At 37.6% G+C, this 18,264-nt stretch overlaps 4 protein-coding genes and 1 long non-coding RNA gene across 5 annotated transcripts; 2 read left to right on the top strand and 3 right to left on the bottom strand.

The window, feature by feature from the left end:
• Positions 1–5,990: 5,990 nt before the first annotated feature.
• On the top strand, positions 5,991–7,526 carry LOC110847364. Its single transcript, XM_022094299.2, has 2 exons — positions 5,991–6,517; positions 6,607–7,526. The coding sequence occupies exons 1-2, from the start codon at positions 6,106–6,108 to the stop codon at positions 7,068–7,070; spliced, it is 876 nt and encodes a 291-aa protein (XP_021949991.1). The 5' UTR covers positions 5,991–6,105; the 3' UTR covers positions 7,071–7,526.
• Positions 7,254–7,863, bottom strand: LOC110847365. Its single transcript, XR_002547637.2, has 2 exons — positions 7,591–7,863; positions 7,254–7,518 (listed from the first exon to the last, which is right to left on the bottom strand). It is a non-coding gene; the product is annotated as an uncharacterized LOC110847365 (long non-coding RNA).
• A 703-nt stretch (positions 7,864–8,566) lies between these two features.
• LOC110847126 lies at positions 8,567–10,320 on the top strand. The gene is made up of 3 exons (XM_022093988.2): positions 8,567–8,956; positions 9,043–9,752; positions 9,843–10,320. Exons 1-3 carry the CDS (start codon positions 8,636–8,638, stop codon positions 10,285–10,287), a joined length of 1,476 nt encoding a protein of 491 aa, XP_021949680.1. The 5' UTR covers positions 8,567–8,635; the 3' UTR covers positions 10,288–10,320.
• On the bottom strand, positions 10,237–12,904 carry LOC110847125 (copper amine oxidase 1). Its single transcript, XM_022093986.2, has 6 exons — positions 12,341–12,904; positions 12,139–12,257; positions 11,814–12,057; positions 11,599–11,753; positions 10,995–11,522; positions 10,237–10,897 (listed from the first exon to the last, which is right to left on the bottom strand). Exons 1-6 carry the CDS (start codon positions 12,760–12,762, stop codon positions 10,362–10,364), a joined length of 2,004 nt encoding a protein of 667 aa, XP_021949678.1. The 5' UTR covers positions 12,763–12,904; the 3' UTR covers positions 10,237–10,361.
• A 238-nt stretch (positions 12,905–13,142) lies between these two features.
• On the bottom strand, positions 13,143–16,313 carry LOC110845801 (ABC transporter G family member 23). Its single transcript, XM_035850395.1, has 13 exons — positions 16,251–16,313; positions 16,066–16,183; positions 15,843–15,997; positions 15,723–15,742; positions 15,604–15,650; positions 15,455–15,495; positions 15,277–15,370; positions 14,820–15,193; positions 14,505–14,745; positions 14,146–14,439; positions 13,698–14,028; positions 13,546–13,632; positions 13,143–13,488 (listed from the first exon to the last, which is right to left on the bottom strand). The coding sequence occupies exons 1-13, from the start codon at positions 16,298–16,300 to the stop codon at positions 13,277–13,279; spliced, it is 2,064 nt and encodes a 687-aa protein (XP_035706288.1). The 5' UTR covers positions 16,301–16,313; the 3' UTR covers positions 13,143–13,276.
• Between the last annotated feature and the right edge of the window lie 1,951 nt (positions 16,314–18,264).

Genomic DNA, 18,264 nt, shown 5'->3' with positions numbered 1-18,264 from the left:
ATATTACTGGCGTCTGTTCTCAAAATGAAAGGTTTTCCAGTGATCGGGTGGGCTAATACTATTTCTTTTAAGAAAGCGGCTTTAAGTGCATGAAAAGCCCGTTTTGCGGCAGGTGTTTCATGATACGCACTTTTATTTGAGGTCAACTTATAAAGTGGTTCCGCTAAAATGGCCATATGGTCAATAAATCCATGATACCATTGGATCATCCCAAGAAAAGTCTTTAAAAGCTTTCTGGTTGATGGAAATTCAAAATTTTGAATGGCCCTTACTTTTTCTGGGTCCATTTCGATGCCTTTGGAGGACACAATGTGACCTAGGAAAGTTGCGCGATTGTTCCCAAAATGGCATTTTGATTTTTTAAGTGTCAGGCCAGCTTTTCGAAACCGTTCTAGGACGGTCTCGAGATGCCTTTTGTGATCACTAAAATTGTCACTAAATACGAGGACATCATCTTGATAAATTAACACAAATTCATCGAGACCAGCAAGAAGCTCGTTCATCATCCTCTGATAGGACGCCGCAGCATTCTTGAGTCCGAAGCACATCATGTTAAACTCAAAAAAGGCCCCTTTGGGTACAGAATGAGGTGTACTTACGGCTCTTACGATCCATAGGGATCTGCCAGTACCCTTTCTCTGCATCCATTGTACTGATATACTTTGCGTTGGCCAACTTACGGAGAAGGTCATGAACGCGAGGAATGGGAAAACTGTCATTCTCGGTATATCTATTGATGTGTCTCAAATCAACACAAAATCTCCAAGTCCCATCCGTTTTCTCTTTCAAAAGAACAGGACTTGCATATGGGGAATCTGATGGACGGATCACCCCCAACTTTAGCATTTCGTCAACTTGCCGGTTGATCTCTGCGTGTTTGTGGGGTGCCGTTGGATACGGACGCTGTCTCTTTGGATGCTCCTCCATCATTTTTATTGTGTGTTTGACACCTTTTATTCTCCCTAATGGGGCATCGACTACGTCGGGAAACTTTTTGATAAGCTCCTTCAGTTGGTCGGATTCAAATTCACTCACTAATTGTAAATTGCAATTGGAGACGTTAACTTTACTAACTGTGAGTGGGGACTTTTGACTTGGAAAGGAGTCTGAAAAACCCCATTCAAGTGACCCTATGTCCAACACTAACCCACAATTATGAAGAAAGTCCATACCCAATAGCATTTCATTCGAACTATTCATAACAGCGAATGTGTGAGTGTATTCACGATCATTTAAATTAAATTTTAAGGTAACCATACCAGAAGGAAGAGACTCAGTACCATCTAGCATGATAACTGGTCCTTCTACCCATTTATTTACAGAAAATCCTTTCCCTAATACTTTCCTAAGCGACTTTAAAGTTACAATTGAAATCGTAGAACCCGTATCCGCTAAGGCATTTAATTTACAGGAGGGGAAAGTAATAGAAAGGATAGGAATTAGTCGATTGGGATCTTGAATTAGAGGATGAGCAACCACAAATCCATGGATGGTTACTCCCTCCTCCCGTTTCCCGTCGCATCTTGTGACGATTGTTGACGCTGAGAGTGTTGATCACTCCCTTGACCACAATTCACTTGAGGTTGTTGACGACGACGACAATGCTGGGTGGTATGGTTGCTTAAATGGGGACAAAATGTACACACTTTCGGTCGACCTTGTTGCCGGAAAGGTGCCACTTGTTGTTGTTGCTGTTGTGGTTGTTGTTGTTGTTGTCTATTTGAAGGTGGTGGAGTCTTCTTTCCCGAATTTGCAGAATTTGTTTGATGAGATTCAACTTTCTTCTCACCTTTTTGCCAAGATTTGTACTTGTTACCGTTGTGGGACTGTTCTTGCAAAGGACGCTCAATTTTTGACGCATAGTTGATGAGGTCCACAACTGTTGCAGCACGACTCGCGAGGAGATTTGCTTTCAAGTACGGGAGAGCTCTTTCTGCAATGAAGGTGACAATTTCTGCTTCTTTGTTGTTCGTTGTCATTCGGTTCACTTTCCGGTACTGGAGGTCCATCTCGAAGGCGAACTTCTGGAAAGGTTCGTTGTCATTCTGCCGACGTAAAAGTAATTTCTCCAGAGCAGCATGAAGATCAGAATCCGATGCATACATGGTGATGAAATGTTTTTTAAAATCGTCCCATGTACGAGCGAAAAGCTTTGTTCGTTGCCACCATAATGATTGATTGGGGTCTTAATTGAAGACTGCAGGCAGTGATAGTATCCAATCTTTCCGAAGAAAGCGCTTCCGTTCCATGTGATTCTCCAATTCCATGATGAAATTTTCAGCAGAATCAATGTTCGGGTTAAATTTGGGTAGAGGAATATTGCCTACCGAATGAAATAGTACAGGTCCTGAGGATGAAGAACGAGTTTGCATGATTGCATCGGAAGGATCTATTGGGATTTCTTCATCTTTCCGCTCCATGAATCTGGGGCGAGAAATGCACCACGCTGGAATGGCATCTTCTTTGTTCTCATTTGGAGGGTTATTGACCTGTGGAGGAGAATGCGACAAGAATTGCGGTGGTGGAGGACAAGACAAGAATTGTGGTGGTGGAGGGACGCCACGAAGCTCAACGCAGGATGAGGGGTCATCTTGATTTGGTAGCGTGGGTATCATCTCCTTGGAAGGAGTTTGAACCCTTGAATTTGCATGGATGAACTCATTGATGATGCTGGACTGAGCTTGAATAGTTTGGTCTTGCTTATCTATGGTAGTTTGCATCCTCGTCAATTGTTCATGAATCCAAGTGACCTCGTCTTCAAATGATGACTTCATGTGGTTCTGGAAGTTTCCCATTTCCTTTTCCACAATAGCATAATTGCTTTTTATGCAGGATGCTAAATGGTTCCTGTACCTTCCTATTTGTTCACCGAGGTGCCTAATCTTCTCATCTACATATTCCTGGAAGGGTATATTTGACTGTTGAGGGTACGGGTAGTCATAACCAATAAGGCCGGTAAGGATAGGATCAGGAGAGGAAGAATTATGCAAAGCTGCCTGTTGCGATACCAATTGTCCTACTGCTTCGTGCCTATTCTCACAACGAATATCGAATTCCAACAAAAGTTGCTTGACCCTAACTTCTAGGCTATTCACCCGACGCCACAATGCATCGGTTTGCTCACCAAGTTGGGAATTTTGATGATTACTCGTTAGAATGAAAATTTGAGCAATTTCAGAGGTTAACGAATCAAAAATGCGTCTAATTCTTACAAATTGATCATGATTTTTGTTCTGGGCGGCAAAAATGATCTCGATATCCCTATTCAGAACGTTTAACTGGTTACCTACTTTTTTACGACGACGATCCGCATTCACAAATTCAAAACGTGGAATCATCCAACAAGGTAAGTGAGGCAAAATATACTTTGTTACCAGACTGTTCACCAGGACACCGAGCAAGAGGAGGACCGCAGCGATTCCAAATACTTCCATCATGAAGAGAAATCCCCCATACCACCATGATGACGCTACGAGGGGCGCTGTTGCCTCTGAGGTCACATTTCCCTTGAGGTTGGTGAGTCCGGTCATGTCGACGAAACCAAAGAGTTGAGTCAGCATTCCCATGATGTCGGATGTCGTTGCACCATGCAGGAAGTGAAGGAATATGTAATTTAATACGTAAAACACACTTTCCGCTGCCAACGACTCAAAACTGTTCACAAACTCACTGTTTTTACCCTTCGCACTTTTTATCGCGAAGGATTTCCAAGTTTATTATTGCACTTTTTATTACTAAGGGTTTCGTAGCACCAATTTGTAACGCTCCCTATTCTTTTATGGGATTGCGTGTCCTGATTCACATCCACTTTCGCGGATGCCCCTTTTCTTTGTGTCGTTGTGCAATAAACTTGTAGTAGAAACTCACTTTTTTATAAGAATTATGATTAAATTTATTTACATCAATACCGACTGAAAAATATTGAATTTACAGAAATGCTCGTATTATAAATACGTGGGAGAGCTAATGCTATTATTTAAATTTTAACTAATTATCTAGACAGGAACTTATTATTAAGTTTCCGAAGCCTTAAACCTTGAACTTGATCTTGATGATCACTAAAACTAAACCTGCTGATCCTGAATCTAAAACTACACTCTTCTCTTCTTCTCTCTCTGCTTACTCTATATATACGTGATCACATAAGCCACGCCTACTTGATCACTACCTTTACTTACGCTACATATGCACAAACTACGCCCTCATGATCATGATGACGTAGGCATCATTCTGTGCTCCTCATTCCTATCCTCTCTTCCCCTTCGTGATCTTCTCCTGCACACAATATGGTTTGGACACACATGAGAGGCGAGATACATATGAAAACTACATCTATGTATTTTGAATCCCTTGACCTTTGAAATGCTGATGTCACATTTGCATCAGCGTTCCAAAGGTTGCACATTGTTGAATTCATCCAAATGTTTTATTGATAAAGCGTTTCAGTCTGATTTCCCCAGAATTAAACTTGCTATTTAAATTCTACATTGCATGCATTACATTGCACTTACCGGGTAGAGAAAATATTCTGTCATTTCTTTATTATTTCCAGACATGGACCTGGCCCCCGTAATGCCCCTCCCACTTTGCTTCATATTTTTACGAGGCCACGTATGTTGTAATGATGGTTTACATCCTGCCCCAAAGTACCCCTTTTTACATCTGCATAGTTTCGTCGCAACTCCGAAACTTGATACGCATTCAGCTTGACTAATACAATTAATGGTTATTGGATGTTCTGGTAATGATGGGATTCCGACAGGGATCAATTGAGTGGAATTTAGGTCACATCTTTTCCCTATATTGATTTGACATGTCTCATTTCTTCCGACGCCTAGAGATGGATGGGCACAAATGCATTCATGTGTCGTTGAGTCACAAATTAATAGTTTCCTAAAATCACAGAATGTTTTAGAACGATAATAAAATTCACGCAGTTTCGGGTGGAGATGTTGTTCTACTGCTCGACGATATTTGCCATCCTCTTCTTGGTCTGTGTTACATGTACATGAAACATGATTTGACATGGGATTTATGGACAGCAATAAGTTTCAAGTTACGTTAGTTTTTACCTCTTATAATGCCATACCCCATGTCCAAATGATCTTCGATTTCATCCACTGTGGAAACTTCACAACTTTCTCCAAACTTGGCAAATCCATAATCTTTCGAGTGCAGGCGCAAGTATAATTTTTCATAATATTTTGTAATTTTCTGTATTGATGCGTTTTTCTCTAGGCCCAAGGCCGGGGTTAATGATTCATAGAACTTTTGTGACGATGATTTGACCGTGATAATTAAGTATATTTCTGAAAATATGAACAAGAGTGATAATTTTGATAACATTTTTAAATTTAAGTATGGCGTCATGCTTTCGGTTATGCCGGAAATTATATGTAAACAATTATTAAGTGCTTTTGTTGCTCATTCGTATTTATTTTCGTACTGGAGAACGTATAAATAATAGTGACATTTCCTGTTTATAATTAAATGCATACGTATTTACCGTTTAATATTCCACGAATCAATTATTTCTAATCTTTCTGGTTTGGAATAAAAATATTTTAAATGAAAATATGGATAGACAGAAGGAAATATTATTTTAACGAACGCATTAAATTAATGATACGTACGTAAATATGTCGATACATGCATAATCTGAATTAGTCTGACACTTGCTAACTCTGTGTCATAATATTTCAGTATTTAAATATCACAACCATGCTGTACATATGTATTTAAATATGTACCTAATTGAGTAAGACTCAAGATCCTCAGATTGAAACATGAAACCATTTCAATTCTTCTCCTAAGATTATTGCTTTGCTACTTAACTGACCCTCATATTTCTGCAAATCCATTAGAACTGTCTACTTCACAATGTTCACATGAAATTTGCAATTTGTAAATAATATGATATGTCTTTTAGGTACGCGAAATAATCCTTGACATCTTAGTCACTCGCGTCTTCATTTTTATTCCATGGCCTTCTATCCTCGTGCTTGCATGGTTCTCCTTGTCTCACTCTAAAGTTTACATTTATTGAAAATAAATTTCAGATAGAATTGATCCCTAGCAAAAAAAACCACCCCCTTTATATCTGAAATGCATTGTATCATCAAAAATAAGGGTGAATTTTCGGCCATGGTGGAAAAACGAGACCCTCTTCTGTACATCATGTGGGCGATTTTAGCCGTTATGTTTATCGGGCTAATTTTCATCGAAAGATCAAGTTCCATTGAAAGTGCATCAGATTCAATTGGCAAAGAAGACAAGGTGGCACTCACGGATTACCTTAACGAGACGGTTTCAACGTTCGAAATGTTCCAGAATAACATCTCCAAAGCGATGGACCTGCTGAACCGGTTTGAGACACGACAGAATCAAACTCTGGAGAAAATTGAGACACGACAGAACCAAACTCTGGAGAAAATTGAGACACGACAGAACCAAACTCTGGAGAAAATGGAGATTCGCTTGGAGAAATTGAATGCATCTCAAAATGAAGATAAAGCTGGTGAGTGAGACATGCCTATATTTAATTGAATTTCCAATTATTATGTATTTATTTTTTAAGTTTCTGATTATATTTATCTCATTTGACAGTCTGCTCTAATCCTGCATCATTCTACGTGAACAAAAAGTCTGGCCTCAGCAACTTACTCGTTATGGGGACTCATGCTGACGGGTCCACTTATTTTGGATGTCGTGTGAGGGTCGACGCCACTGACCTGCTGGGGACTTACAACCTCAAATTCGAGTCGTGCTATTATGCACGTTGGGGAGCTGAATATGTGTACAGTGGGGACGACATTGACGTCTTCACGAATCGTCACAATGCCAATCTGATGTGGAAAAGAAGCATTGATTCACTACGAGAAGTTGTTGTTGGTGGAAGATCAAGCAGTGGGAGTGACGTCCTTGTCATTCGATGCCGACACGCTCATGGTGGAAATGGGGCAAATACCTCTTGGATTCCTGGATATTTTCAAAATGGTGAAGCCGTCTATAATGTGGCTGGTAAAAAATATTCTTGCAATCCTGCAAATCTTGAATTTTTGACCTGTTAACTATTTGATCAGGTTCAGACCTATCTTCATTACATATGCATGCATGTGTTTGTTAGGTAGTGAAATATTTTTAATTCATTAAAAACTTTAATAATTAGTAAGTTATCCTGTAATAAATTATACTTAAAATGGAATTGCATACTCAACTAAAACATATATTATTACATTTTGTACTTTTATTTGCTTGTACGTATTACAATTTAATTCTTTATAATGAACCATTGGTAAATTCATCTCATAAAAATATTAACTGTGTAAGCGCGACAAGCGTTCTACCTTTACACACTAGACTTGTAAATTCGAAATATTGATGCAGCAGGAGAGCCATTGCTTCTCGAAATTTTAGTTGAAATATTGCAAACTGTAGAGTCATTCCGGTCACGAGGAAGATATCAGTGTAAAACATAATCCATTCGAACATTAGAAATAAATAGACGTTTGCCAGAAACTGAAAAATGTAATTATATTATTTCACACAGTATTTTAATTAATTTTTTTTAGAAATTTGTGTTTATCATACAATTTTGCTTCTTTGTAAAGTATTCCGATGCACTTTGTCGGTGGACTTATTCATCCCATGTTGAACCTCATTTGAAATGCTTTGTACAATAACTGTCCATACTAAACATTTTGATATAAAACCATAATCGCTCCAGGCACAAGAATAAAGAAGTAGAAGTAGAAAGGATGAAAACGAGTTGCAAATTACCGAGTGCAATTCTGAAAGTAGAAATTCTCTCATATTGTAAAAAAAATAGTAACTGCATACTCAAAAGACAAGGAAGTTGCTGGAGTGTGTATTCTACAAAAATCAACAGTTTTGGCTTCTTCATACCATTTATTGCTATCCATAAATACCACAAGCACTAATTTTCCCTTGTGGTTACAAATTATTATAAATTTAGTATTTTAATTATAACGATTACGCAATATTCTGCTCCAGTTTCCAGCTTTAATAAGTGTACGTATGCCATTTAGCGGTTTCATATTGCAAATTTCATAAAAGTAGTCCAATAATGCTTGAGGAGAATTATTTATTTTCTAACAAGAGTGATAGTGCTTCTCATGCTCATCTTTGTTTCCATTAATTACACATGTTTCTTTACCTAGAAAAAAATGAAGGATATCATGATTGATTTTGCTTCATGACTTTTATTTATGCAAGAAAAAATGCAGCTGCACTTTACGATATGCGAAATAGGTACTGTAAGGTTGCCTGTCAGTCAGTATCATTTGTCGTAAATACACCTTTGGCAAGTTCACTAGAGCCAAGAAAACCGGAAATCTAACTTTCTATTTTGCATTTGTGCTGTGTCTGAGCCCCAACACCCAAATTTAATAGTAGGCATGCATGAGACAGGTAAGCTCAATTATGTTCATTATGAAGTTACGCGATCCCCACACACACGTTTCATAAGCTTTCATAAGCTGGCAAAACATTCAAAATGCGATGATGAATTTGAGACGATATCGAAAACATGAATGTTAATAAATTAGTCAAAATAGAGATCGAGATGTGAAGTGAACGTGAACAATTTTCTTTTCTGTTTTCTGCAGTAGAAATCATGGCCAAACTTTATCGTCTGAAAACACTCTTTCTGGATATAGGACTGATTTTCGTATCAATTTTTCTCCTTTTTACACTCGTACCTGCGATTCTGCTTGGGGTGATTTTACCCCTTTTGATCATTCGGATTTTTGCAGTGCAAACTGCCAAGGTCAATAATAATTTGGGTTCTCCATTATCTATCACAAGTTGCCACACGGCCATTGATGACATTTATGGGAAGCCGAGGTGTAGTTTGGTAGCTGTATTTTATCTTAAAGAAAAACTATGTGTGGACAAACTGTTGGAAAGAGTTGCAAAATTATTGGAATCGAGCAAAGTAAAAAATAATTATATCTCCACAATACTCTATATTTACATATATTTACTTATTTGCAGTATGTAAATATGTAAATATTTTTGCAGTATCCAGAGTTGAAACAGACACTAACTCGCTGGATGTGCACCTACTTCTGGGCAAACTGCCCCCAATTCTCCATATGCAACCATGTCTTCTTTGACCCTTCAACGGACCCTGGAGATTTCCGCAGCAAGTTGGAATCTTTTGTAGTTAAGCCTTTCAAACAGGACCAACCTCTCTGGGAAATCACAGCATTTCCGAACTACAAGAATGAAGAGACATCTTCCAGTTCCGCCCTGGTAATTCGGATTCATCACAGTCTTGCAGATGCATTTGCACTTGTCGGATTGGTGAAGAACATTGCGGATCCATGTCCTGATGATGGCGTGGAGAAGCGAGTTTCCTTCTCTAAAACACCTGTCGTCGGTTACAGAGAAAAGTTACTGCTTCTTCTCCAGTTGGTTTTCGTAACTCCGGTGCAAACAATAGTTGTAGCTCTGAAAGGCTTTGATGTCAATCAGTGGACAATTCCAGAGGGAAAAATGACCGGAACGCTGATTCAATATGAAAGTTATCACGAAATTAGTCAAGATGTGCTCAAGGAGACGGCGAAATTGCACAGCAAGAGCATCAGTGCCATCATATTTTCAGGCTTCACATCCGCCGTGAGAAAGACAATGATGATGCGTCAAGAGGTCAAAGAATTGAGAAAGTCGGTTACAATACTGTACCCTTGGCCTCGAATCGGTCATCCAGGAATTCTCACAAATCACTTGTAAGATTATATCGACAATAAAAATCTTATTATGCAAATATGTAAGCAGTGAAAATTTCACGGTATAAAAAAACAAATTTCAATTTCCAGAACGTGTGTCACAATTCCAGCTCCGATTTACGTACATGATTCAGAACAAAGACTGAACTTAATTTCTGAAACGTTCAGCTCTCTTCAGAAATCTAGCTTACCGCTGGGAATGCTCTTGGTCAACTTGGCCGTGGGTCTCGTCTCTGGCTTCACACGTCGTGCTTGCTCAGTTGGGAATTTTGGAACTGCCATTTTATCAAATTTCTTATATAGTTCGAAACCCTTCAAATTTTTTGGATCCGAAGCAACCCATTTTAATATCCTAACTGGACTGCAGTTAAAAAGGATTGGTTTAATGTGTAACGCAGTAAATTATAATGGTCGCTTAGTCATTGGTGTGAAAGCTGACTCGTCGTTATTTCCTAATCGTGAAAGTATAGTGCTTTTTGTTAAGTATATGATTGACGAATTTTATTTATTAAATACAAGTGGTTCAACGGTTTAAAATGTGTATTAAATATCTACAATTGTTAACAAAGTTATGTCTTGTATTTTATTTTCAAATCAATTCATCAGAACTTACTTACGTCCACTCTCACAACATTTGTCCGCCAGTTTGCTCTTGTTTGATGATTTTGAAGGAGGTTGCACATCAATTCCAGGGTTGCCGAGAAAGAAATTCAAGGGTTTGAGTGTAAAACCAGTCGTCTCCATTGGCATTAAAGGAAAATCTTCAGCTCTTGGAATGTGCGTAACGCCAAAAGAATGCCAGAGCACGACATCCTCGTTACAAATATTCTCGTCTCGTTCCACCCACTTTGCGACACCGTTTCCGCCCTTGCTTTGGTTGATGTACAGACCACCTGCAAACAGCTCGTCATCTCTTTGTTTCGTAACCCAGACGGAATGTGTAGCAAATCCAGCACGTTTTCTGATGTAACTCTCAGGTCCTGCCAAGAGCCCAGGGAAAGAACCTGAAGAAGGAATTAGTTTCCATCCGACTGGCTTCTTGGTGTAAGCGTGGATGGACGAAGGATTCAAAATCTTCCAGTATCTTGAAGTAGAAGAGTTTACATCCGTAACTGAGGATTTTGAAGTTTTAAACACTTTTTCGTCTGATAAGGAATATTAAATATGTAACTTCCATCAATGTATTCACAATACATATTTAAGTTAATTCATAATTATGGTAAAAAAATAGAAATTACGTACCGACTGTAAATCCATTATTGTACCGGTTTTCCTTTGTCCCTTGTGCAAGGGCTCGAATATCTCCCACAGCCACAGAGTTGAGCAATCCATCAAACATGGGATCAATCCTCATGCAGAAAATGTGCTGGTGGAATTGTCCAATCACATTGGGAAATATCACTGTTCCAAATTCACCAGAATCTGCTCCATCTGCAAGCAAATTGGTTGACAATTCTCCAGTTGCTTTCACTTCAAAATTGATGCTCCCATCCTGGTAGAACGACCAGTAATATGCATATTCATAATTGACGACGGTCACGACGAAGCTTATGACCAATCTCCGGGATCGAGCAACGACAGCCTTTCCAGTTCTGTATTCGGTATGCTTGTGCAGAGTCCCAGCATCCTCTTCATGCAAGCAAACGGCATTTTTAATTGTCGTTGGTTCGCCATCATGTGTATTAAGTATTCCATCAAAGTATTTTATTGTTCCCAAGCAATCACATCCAAGCTCGAGGGAATTGGAACAAAATCCAAGTCCATAGTCACCTCAAAAAATCATCATATCAAAGGTATATATATATACCTCTATACCTATATAAGTATGTACCAAAGCTATATATACCTATGTCAAAGGCACATTTTCGGTGGAATGGAGGGCGAGGGTCACCATATGGCACCACCATTTCTGAAAGCGATGCCCGATAAATAAGTGGACGTAATTTTTCCCCGTCCTGGTATCGGACATCGTAAAGAACAAGTCCTTCTCGATAGTTGAAACTGCGCAACACAAAAATATACAAATTACTAAATCTATTTATGTACAAATAGTATTTTTACCCAATTCGAATCCTGAATTTTTGCCAAGAAATCTCGTTCCCAATTACAGAAAAACTTGGACCTTTGGGTTGATGGACTTCCAAAGGTTTCAAATCTTTTCTCATAAAGTTTTCTGGCAAGAATTCTGGATCATAATTATTTATAGCTCTTGGAATTTTAATATTGTCATCCTTCTGTGGAGTAAAGTCATTGTGAATTGGAAGGTCATCGATTGAAATAACTTTGCCAGCAATTAAATCCACAACTGCATTAACAGAAATCATTGTAAGTATTATGTACATACAGCATTCTTTAATTAAGAAACATAACGAGTTCCACGACATACCAACAACAAAGTTTAGTGGATGAGCATAGTGGTTATCCCCAGCAAAGTTTCTGGAATACATGAAAAGCTGAACAAGCCTTATATTTTCAAATTCTGGTTCCCCATTGTAGCCGACAGACCTGGAAAGTTTGTTAAAGTAAAAGTATTTATTATAAATAATTCGTTTAATAATTCGTATGGATAATTTGTGCACTATGTTAACCATGGATCTGCCGTTACTAGCTCCATGTTATCCAATCCCAATTTCTTGCATCTCTCTTGCACTTCTGCATTCTCCTTGACAATTTTTTCCGATTCGAAACAGTCCTCGGGACTCAGGGTTGGCTGCTGACCTGTTTTCGCTTGATCAAACTTTTCCACGACCCCAGAGGTCAAGTTCACCACCACCTCAAAAACCTTTCCTGTTCCTCGCTCAATCAATAATGTGAACGACTTTCGAGGAAAAACACCGTTCAACGAATCATTACTCAATAATCTTGGGGCCAGCTCTGACTTTGGAGGTTCAATCAAAATGACCGAGTTGAAAATCCATCCGTGGGGGCTTTGTTTGTTATTTCGAATGATTCTGGAGGAAAGGGAAATCTCATCGGAGGTCAAGGGATCCAATGGATGTAGATGTAACATTGTAATAATCGCAATTTAACTCTCAACAATACTGCACCGTCGTCTGACCTTGTCAGCCTGACTGAAGATTAGTAAAACAACTAAAACCAGCTTTATGCTAATGTCCCCCCGGTGATAATACGACGAGATTGGAAAACTGGATTCTTAAACCAACTATGTGCATGCATAGTACGTACATATATTTAAGTAGAATTCATTATCTTGAAGTGATATGAATGTATGTAGGAATGCGTATGTTGTGCACAAGCTTTCACATTAGTGTGACCGAACTGGACACGAATAAAATAAACCATTGTAAAATATGATTATAAAATCTCAAGGCAATCTTCGTACTACATTTGTATGCATATACTTAAAAACTCCCCATCTTTCGTCCCATATTTTTCCATGTCATAATAAACAATCGTGTGCACTTTATTATACAATTATGGTTTCTTTACTTCAAAGCAATATATCAGTAGAATACAAAACATGAGGTAGTACTTTAGAATGAAATACTTGAATATATTTTTTACTAATGTCTCAGTTTGTGGAAAATTGCACTTAGGAGGCAACATATAAATATCCATCCCAGCATTACCAACAGACCTTCCCAGACAATTGGGTCCGTTAACCCCCATCCGCGGTTCACAACGGATCGTATCGCTTCCAAGGGGACGGTCACAGGGACGAGATAGCTCACAACTCGATACCACCGTGAAATGCATGACAATGGCCAAACCCCTCCTACAACAGCCAATTTATGCATTTTCTTCCCACTTTGATGAATCTAGATTTACTTACCACTTGCGGGAATTGTTATCATATAAATTGACGCAACTGCCATTATAACTTCCATCTCATGGTTGCAAATAGTTCCGATAAATAATCCTGCGAATTGAGTAATTTTCTCACTACGCACGAATTACTTATGTGGAGGATTAAACAAATTTTACCTAGCGTAACTCCAATCATGCCCATCAAAAAGCAGAGAAAAATGGTCAAGGATAAAGAGCCAACAACTTGAAAATTAAAACCGAAGAGTAAAACGATGAAACAAAGCCCAAGTTGGACAAGTGTCATAACTCCTTCACTTATAAGGATGGAGATCAGCAAGTGATAATATTTAACGCCGGCGGTCAAAGTCCGGTCAAGTGTGCCAGCTTTCACGTCGGCTACATACAAAATCCCAAATGCCGTTGGAATTAGAAAAATTATCCAGAGGATGAATGCAGGCTGGAAGAATTCCGGCCATCCCCCTTGCACAGAACCATAAACGGCGTTCACCTTATGGGAAAATATAAATATACCAAATATGAATATGCAAAATTATCCTCATCTGAGAAATAATTATGCTTGTACACACTGCTTCTATGCCGCTTAAGTTTTACATGAACATGTTACCTTTAAAGGCAGGGTAACTAGGCGTGGATCTTCCCCACATCCAGCAACAACATCTTGAATGAAAAGAAGGAAGCGTTCGTGAAATTCTTTTATGAGATACGAGCTGCTCAGCTTATTGGAAAAATCCAGACGAATGTGAATTGTGGATCCCAGAAGAGACTCGTTTGACGCGAACTGCTTATGTAACAGTTTGTTTTGCATTTGTTTATTGAAATTTTTTGGAATTGTGAGAAATCCCATTGTTTCCCCTCGATGTACATTTTCCAGTGCTTCAGACTCGGAGCGGACAGGACGCTAACATAAAATTAACGTGTAGGACATGATGGGATATAAATTCCATTAATTTTCCACGAGCTTACCCAATCAACTTGATCTTTCTCAAACATTTTGAAATATGAGCAGCTAAGATCTCCCCCAAAACACGAGGAGTTGGGTCTTGCATTTTGATGACTGCAATGGTCGAGGAAAGTTTGGTTATCAATGCCCATTGGGATGTCATTATTCACCACTCCAATTTTTATTCCGTATGGTTCCGATCCCATGATCAAGTTAAAAATAAGGATTTGCAAGGCAGGAATAAATAGCTGCACTACGACAAATCTAAAGAAATGTGAACATTATTATGAAAACAAATTAAAACTGTAATTTTAAGAGTGATTAAGCTCAATACTTACGCAGGCTGTCTAAAATGAAGGAGAAAGTTCCTCTTCAAAAGGGCAGAAATTTTGGCACATTCATTGAATGCAAATTTCGTATATGTTTTTGGTATGCTTTCAACGTGGACCTGACTTGTTCCGCATAAAGAAAGGAACTCTGACTTCTTCCTCATGTATTTTATTCCCACGACGCACTCTCCAGACTTCTGTCCATCCACGAATACTTGTCTAGAGTTGTTCAACTCTTCCTCTGCATTTGTATTATCAGAACCAAATGCATCATGTTTGTATAATTTTAAAATGACATCCTCCAGCAGATCGCTGTTATGTGTTTTCATAAGAACGTGTGGATGATCTTCAAGCAAAAGCCTTCCGTTACAAAGCAGTCCAACCTTCGACGTACGTAAGTAAAATAAATAATAATTAGCACTTCAGCTAAAATATTAAGATAATCATTAAGTATTTTTGAACGAACTTTATTTGAGTTTCTTGTTTCTTCCACATAGTGCGTAGTGATTAGGACGGTTTTATTTTTTTGAGCCACTATTTCACACAAGTGATTCCACATCCTGTATAGTCCAGTCGTAAACAATATGTGAACATGCACAATTCTGTTACTTACAAATTTGAAATTTTACTACGATTATTTTTACCTTTCTCGGAGAATAGGATCGAGTCCAACGCACGGTTCATCCTAAAAATTTTAAGCACATCAAAAAGAGTTGCATAATGCATAATGCAGTAGTTGCATTTACATAATGATCAATGCAAATACATCAAAGTAAAAAATTTCGAAAATTACCAAAATTAAGAATTCTGGCTCGTGAATAAGAGCACACGCGAAGGAGACTGAAGAGGGACAGGTTTTATTAGTTCTCAGTAAAATAATTAATTTAAATTAATCACTTGTGATTTACTCACCTCGACGTTTTTGTCCTCCACTAAATAAGTCATAAAGAGTTGAGTTTAAATCATTTCAAACAACGCTAATGCATGTAATTATGTTACACGTAAATAACAAATGTAAAAATCCAAGTGTACCTCAAATCTTTAATGAACTTCGAAGTGTCCGGCAAACTTAAGAAATTACAGAGAAATTTAGTCCTGGATCTAATTTCTGATTTTGCCATTCCGTAAATCTGTCCGAAATATGACAAAATTTCTCGTATTCTAAAAATTTCATATAATGCAATATCCTGAAATAATTAAAACATACTATTTTTAAGTATACATTTTTAAGTCGCATTAAAAGCAATTTCTCCACCTGTGGCATGTAGCCAATTGTATTAGCTCCTGATTTGCCTGGTTCTATTCCGAATACTTTCACTTCACCCTTATCCAAACGTCGCATTCCAATAATAATCGACAAGAGTGTGGTCTTGCTGTTGCAATCAAGTTATTTAAATAAATAAAAAAAAACAATTTAAAAATGGTATTATTGTTAATTACCCACAGCCTGAAGCACCTAATAGAGAATATCTGCAAAACAATTTATGCATTAATTAATTTATATGCAGAACTAATTCTAAGGACTACTATGGACTATGTACTACGTATCAAAGACGCTACATAAATACCTAAATACATAATTATGTTTATACAACATGTTCAAAAATAGTTTAGGAAAGCTATCCAATTTCACTCACATTGTGCCTTGATCTACTTGCATATTCAAATTTTTAAGTACACTTGCATTTTCTGCACCGTACGTTTTGACACCATTCACTACTTGTACCGCTGGGGTTGACATCGTACTTAATTTTTAAGCGTGTGACCTTTGATTACCAGTTACTTTGCACTCTGTAATCCAACTAATAATGAGTCTAGCACATTCTGTCATTTTAATAGTCATCAAATTAAATAATAAGTAATATTTTACAGACTATTGTATGTATGTATGTACTTCTGCATAAGCCCTAGGATTAATAGGTATGTACTTTGGTTACAATGGTTTGTGCATGGGAAAATTGTAATTTAAGTTTTGGAGGATTTTAAACTTATACATATAAATACTAAGGTAAATCTAGGTGTCCAGCAATATTCGTACAAGGATATATTTCGTTCTTGTTCAGATCCAGTGGCTGTGATTCGATAAGCTTACTTGTAAATTACTGCAAAAGGTTTACGTATATGAGGAAATGTCTCATGTGAAATACGTCAGTTGCAGATGTGTCATCAAATTATTCGCATGGCAAAATATGTATAAGAATGCGACAAGTTGAAATCCTGTCGATTGCTTTACTCGTACATATGTACAAAACTCCTCAATTCCTTAATTCATGGAGTGGGATAATAAAAGGATAGAATCCGATTCCGGTACCATGCCACACTTTATGAATGCTGAAGAAGTGAGTCATCACGGGCTATAGGTTTTACGGCATTTTATTCAAATGTAATTCATAAACTGGATTAATTTCACCAAGTTGGAGAACTGCACAAAATGTAATTAGCTGCTGTACTATAAGTATAACGTATATACATTGTAGTATTTATATGAGCTAGACCCAACTTAACTGGTTTCAAAGAGTCCTGCATTAATTTTACTGACTTAAATTAATTTTAAAAAGTATGTATTTTTGTATGTATCTCCCAGCTTTACTTCCCCAGCTCTACTTTTCCGGTCGACATCGCGATAAACGGTGTAAATGAGGTCTACATACATGCAAAAATATGTATGCAAATCAAACTGATGCTTAGATTCATTTTTCTACTGACAAGAAACTAAGAAAGTAATCCTGATGACTTATGTAAGTAGCACGTGGAGCTTGTTTTTACGAAATTGGAAGCTATGAATTTTTTTATAGTTTCCTCCTTGTTCTGAGATCCATTGTCAACTTCATCTAGTAATCGTAAGTACATAGAATGAAGAAATAAAAATGGTTTTTACTCAAAATACTTAATATTATGCTCTACATATACATGTATACCTATCATATACAGACATACATAGACAGTATATGTATGTATATATATGTACGTCTGTCGTATTGGTAAGTATATGTATTTGTATGTACATGATGCCATTGGTTGGTTCCGTATCTCCTCTCATCGGTCCAAGCTAATTTTTTTTGGATGTGGTTAAACATTACACGATCTCAAATTGGATAGATAATTCATTTTCGCTATGATATTTATGCAGATATTAAACCAACGAGTAAGTATTTTATGTCGTCACAATAGCTTGGGAAAAACAATTAACGTCACTGTTGAAAATAACCACTCAAAATGTATCATGCTGAAAGCTCAAACGGATTCAACTGTCAGACTTTGTCTGCAGTAAAATCATAAAAGTTTCAGTTTGTACTATCTTTCCCATTATAAAAGTATGCTAAAATGTAGCAAAGGTTGAAAAATTTGTAGTAAATAAATTTTGCTAATGGCCCATTTACATAGCACACGTGCATCATCAGCAGATTCTAGGAAAACAAGGCAGGTTAATTTTGCAGGTGTGTCACGCAATATA

Source organism: Folsomia candida, unplaced genomic scaffold (genome assembly GCF_002217175.1).
Source record: "Folsomia candida strain VU population unplaced genomic scaffold, ASM221717v1 Fcan01_Sc003, whole genome shotgun sequence".
NCBI lineage: Eukaryota > Metazoa > Arthropoda > Collembola > Entomobryomorpha > Isotomidae > Folsomia > Folsomia candida.
This window is presented reverse-complemented; position numbering and strand designations above follow the sequence as displayed.